General features: G+C 38.2%; 1 protein-coding gene across 1 annotated transcript; it reads left to right on the plus strand.

The window, feature by feature from the left end:
* Nucleotides 1-1,562: 1,562 nt before the first annotated feature.
* Nucleotides 1,563-3,968, plus strand: LOC147610514 (putative histone H2A variant 3). Its single transcript, XM_086786447.1, has 2 exons — nucleotides 1,563-1,832; nucleotides 3,268-3,968. The coding sequence occupies exons 1-2, from the start codon at nucleotides 1,716-1,718 to the stop codon at nucleotides 3,562-3,564; spliced, it is 414 nt and encodes a 137-aa protein (XP_086642573.1). The 5' UTR covers nucleotides 1,563-1,715; the 3' UTR covers nucleotides 3,565-3,968.
* Nucleotides 3,969-4,647: the final 679 nt, after the last annotated feature.

Here is a 4,647-nt window from a genome sequence, read left to right on the forward strand (position 1 = left end):
CTCATACCCCTTCCTGTGCTCTCCCCATAGTTGCCAAGTGGACACACATCTATGTTTAGACATGGGATATACATATCAATGCATCATCCCCATGCACATGATCAACCATGAGTCATTCTTAACACCATCATACATCCATTCACTTATTTCCCATCATTCCTACATCATGGATATGCTATGATTATTTACAGCCATTCTTAACACCATCATACATCCATTCTTAACACCATCATACATCCATTCACTTATTTCCCATCATTCCTACATCATGGATATGCTATGATTATTTACAGCCATCATGTCTTAGACTTGCACTCCCAAACAAATCTATGCTGCCATGTGAACATATTGCATGTGGATGTTAGATGCATACAACCATGTATCATCATCATGAACATCACCAGCCCCCACAGCTTATTTTCATCACTCACTACATGCAACTCAATCATCTATTATCAAAAACTAGACCATAAGGATCTAAAGGCTACCTATAGTGACTTTTTCTCATATTTACACTTACCATGGATTCTTGGCTGGGGCGTTGATCCCTCTTGTAAGCATCACCAAAATTCCTCTCACAACGTGCCCACCCTTCCTCCTTGATGCCTCCCTCCATACACAACCCTCTACATTGACAACCCCTTCACTCCAGGAACCCCGAACCCAACATGCCCCTTTGGAGGAAGGAGAAATCTGCTCACAGCCCGCACAGGACTAAGAGGAAGTGGATCACCCACTTAATCCCTGAATTGGCATGATCCCCTGGATTACATAGAGTTCAACCAAGCCATTCGGATCCTACTTGGTTGCCAACTGCAACAAGAGCCCCTTACCAAAGTAACAGATCATATGGACATCAATGTCCTACAACTCTACATCGATGCCAAATAGGATGCCTAGAAGAAGCAGCACCCGGCTAATGGCGACGGCGCCTGCCTTTTATTTTTGCGACTTATGAGAGTGAAAGTTGGGGCTTAAACCAGGGCCTTGTAAGCTCTTGATAGGCGTGGTTCTTACTGCTAAAATGAGGGTACAAAATGTAAATCCCTTGAGGGTCCTCAATGACCTAATCCTCAAATGATCTTAGCTTGAGGTCCTCAATGAGCTTAGGCCATTGTCCTAGGAGCCAAAATTAACTTGGCCAAGAGTGCATGTATTAAAGGTGTGTGAGCTCATTTCCATGTTGAGGTGTGGGGCAGTATGGCCAGGTTTTCTAAGCAAAACACACGTTGAGGTGTGGGACAGTATGGCTAGGGTTTTCTAGGCGAAACTCATATGTTGAGGTGTGGGACAGTATGGCCGGGATTCTAAGAGAAACTCATTAAATGCACTTGGGCAAGTTTAGAAACTCATTAAACGAGTCGCATTGAATCCTATGTGTGGGACAGTATGGCCATGTTTTCTAAGAGAAACTCATTAAATGCACTTGGGCAAGCCAAGTTTACTTACTGCATGGGAAAGGGGGTGTTCGCAGAGGGTTTGGTGTGAATGGACCGTGTTGCTAATATTTAAAAATTTGTATGCTGATAATATATCAAATATATATTTATTAATTTTGCGCTCACCGCTTTTCCTCTTATTTCTCTTCGTCTGCGCAGCGGCGGCGGTCTCATCGTCTCCTCTCTATTCTCTGTGTGTGTGTGTGGTTTTGCAGGACTTGGGCGTCTTCGCCCTTGTTTCTGCCCAAATTTGGAAAGGGCCCAAAAGAGAAAGCTATGGTGGTCACCGCAGGGAAAGGCGCCAAGGGCCTCCTCATGGGCAAACACCCTGCCCACGATAAATCCTTCGACAAGAAAAAGCCCGTTTCCAGGTCCTCGCGTGCGGGCCTGCAGGTTACACCCTTTCTTTTTTCTTTTTTTCACCGTATAAAGTTTCTACCCTTTTCTCTTTCTTCGTCTGTTTGTTCTTTTTACCATAATTTATACAGAATTACTCCTCTCAGCACACATACAGGCAGCTTTTAAAATCTGAGCTGGTCTATCTTAACTAGTTATATATATATATATATATATATACATACATACATACATACATACATAGTTATATATATGTATGTATATATGTATGTATATATATATAACTATGTATGTATATATATATATATATATATATATATATACATACATACATACATACATACATACATAGTTATATATATGTATGTGTATATATATATATATATATATATATATATATATATATATATATATATATATATATATATATATATATATATATATACATACATAGTTATATATATATATATATATACATATATATATACATACATACATATATATATACATACATACATACATAGTTATATATATATATATGTATGTGTGTGTGTGGGTGCACACACGCGCGACACGCATACATACATACATACATACATACATTCATGTATATATGTGTGTGTGTGTGTGTGTGTGTGTGTGTATGTATGTATATATATACATATATATACATACAGATATATATGTATGTATACATACATATATACATGTATACATATATACATATACATGTATATATGTTATATTACCTACATACATGTATATGTATACACATATATACATGTATATATACACATATATACGTGTATATATATGTATATGTATGTATACATAAATATACGTGTATATACATATATACATGTATATATGTATATACGTGTATATACATATATATATGTGTGTGTGTGTGTGTATTGTATGACGTATTGATATGAATCAAGTCCATGCATGTGCAAATTTATGTGCATGTATGCCTTGATGTGCTGTATTGAGTCTATTTATGCACTATTCGATGTGTATGGCATCCATTTATGTACTAATCTATGTGTGTCTATGTATGCACTATTGGATGTCCATGACATCCATGTATATGCTAATCTATGTTTATCGGTATAGGTATGTAATATTCAATGTGTTTGAGATCCATGTATGTACTAACCAATGTGTATTGGTTGGTCTATGTATGTACTAATCGATGCGTATGACATGTGCGTATGCATTAATCTATGTGCATTGGTCTATTTATAAACAAATCGATGTGTATCAAGTGCATGTATGAACAAATTGATGTGTATTAAGGTTATGGATGCAAATCAATGTGTCTTAGGTGTATGTATGTGCAAATTGAGTTCTATCAAGTCTATGTATTCACAAATTGATGTATATCAAACTCTTATGTATATACCAATGTACATGTATTAGGTTTATGTATGCAAAAGCTTGTGTATGTAATATGAGCTTGATTGTGTAGTTTCCTGTTGGCCGTCTGCACCGCCTTCTCAAGTCTCGAGTCACGGCAAATGGAAGGGTGGGAGCAACTGCTGCTGTGTATACAGCTGCAATCTTGGAGTATTTAACAGCAGAGGTGTTGGAATTGGCTGGAAATGCAAGCAAGGATTTGAAAGTCAAGAGGATCACCCCACGTCACCTCCAACTTGCAATCCGAGGTGATGAGGAGCTTGATACCTTGATCAAGGGCACCATTGCCGGTGGCGGGGTCATTCCTCACATACACAAATCTCTTGTCAACAAAGTAATCAAAGATTAATCTTCACTCAGGTGAACAAAAATGGCACTTGCTCTTATGTTTATGGTCAGAATAGAAGATGTACTCAATTGAAGGAGCACGGTACAGCTGAACAATGGGATTTGTGAAAGCATTGGCAAAGAAAATGTCAATGTTGACAAGGGACTGTTTTGGAGCACATGCTATGTGCAGGCGTCGTACGTGTGGGTGGGTGTGTATGTGTGCAAGTGTTTGTGCTTTAGACTTTGGTTCTCAGAGTGTGTTTGCCTTGCGGTATATGTGGTACAGCATTCTGATTGCACGTGCTACGGTGACATCGGGATAAGTGCTTTAAACTAGTAGGTTGAGTGTTGAAATTAATTAAACTCAATTAGCATCACTTGAAAAAAACCTTGCAAAAATTTAATTGATTATTATTTGGTGTTTTTTGAGATGTTTTGAGCTCATTAAGCTCTACTAGCTTTACCACTTGAATGACATTATATAAGGTTAGTATACTAATCTAATATTATAGTTTTATCGTTTATTGGATTGACATCCTTTGTTATTGAACCTCCACATATTTCTGATGGATTGAGATATTCATATTTATTTCCATAAGGCTTGGAAGCTGGCTATTAGCTCATAACCCAAGCATGAAAGCTTGCTTCACAATGACTCCCATTTATCCACCAATTTGGAATAGGTGCCCTCTAGGTTGAGTTTTTCCTCATCCATCGTGAACTCCCTTGTTTTCCCTCTCCCTTCAGTTTATTCGTTTTTCTTCAAAATTGTCTCCTTAGTGCAATTCCTCACAAAATAAAACCCCCCATGCACGCACCTCTCACAATCCCCTACCTCCCTCCCCCCTCTTTAACTCCCCATGTGAACCATTGTTCTCTGAAAACCACCAAACTGTCCATCCTCTATAATTACCTCCCTCTCCCATAACGACTCCCTCTACCTCACACCCACACCTCAATCTCTCTCTCTCTCCTCCCCTATTTCTTCCTCGTCACTATCACTTGCTCTCTTGCATTCTTTGTGTTTGATTGCAAGTTTATGTTGCCTCCATATATCATTACCTCTCTTATTTGTTTGGATGAATGGGAACTTAAGAGACCA

The sequence above is a fragment of the Cibotium barometz genome, chromosome 49 (assembly GCF_041138505.1).
Source record: "Cibotium barometz isolate CiBa-2024 chromosome 49, ASM4113850v1, whole genome shotgun sequence".
NCBI classification, from domain to species: domain Eukaryota; kingdom Viridiplantae; phylum Streptophyta; class Polypodiopsida; order Cyatheales; family Cibotiaceae; genus Cibotium; species Cibotium barometz.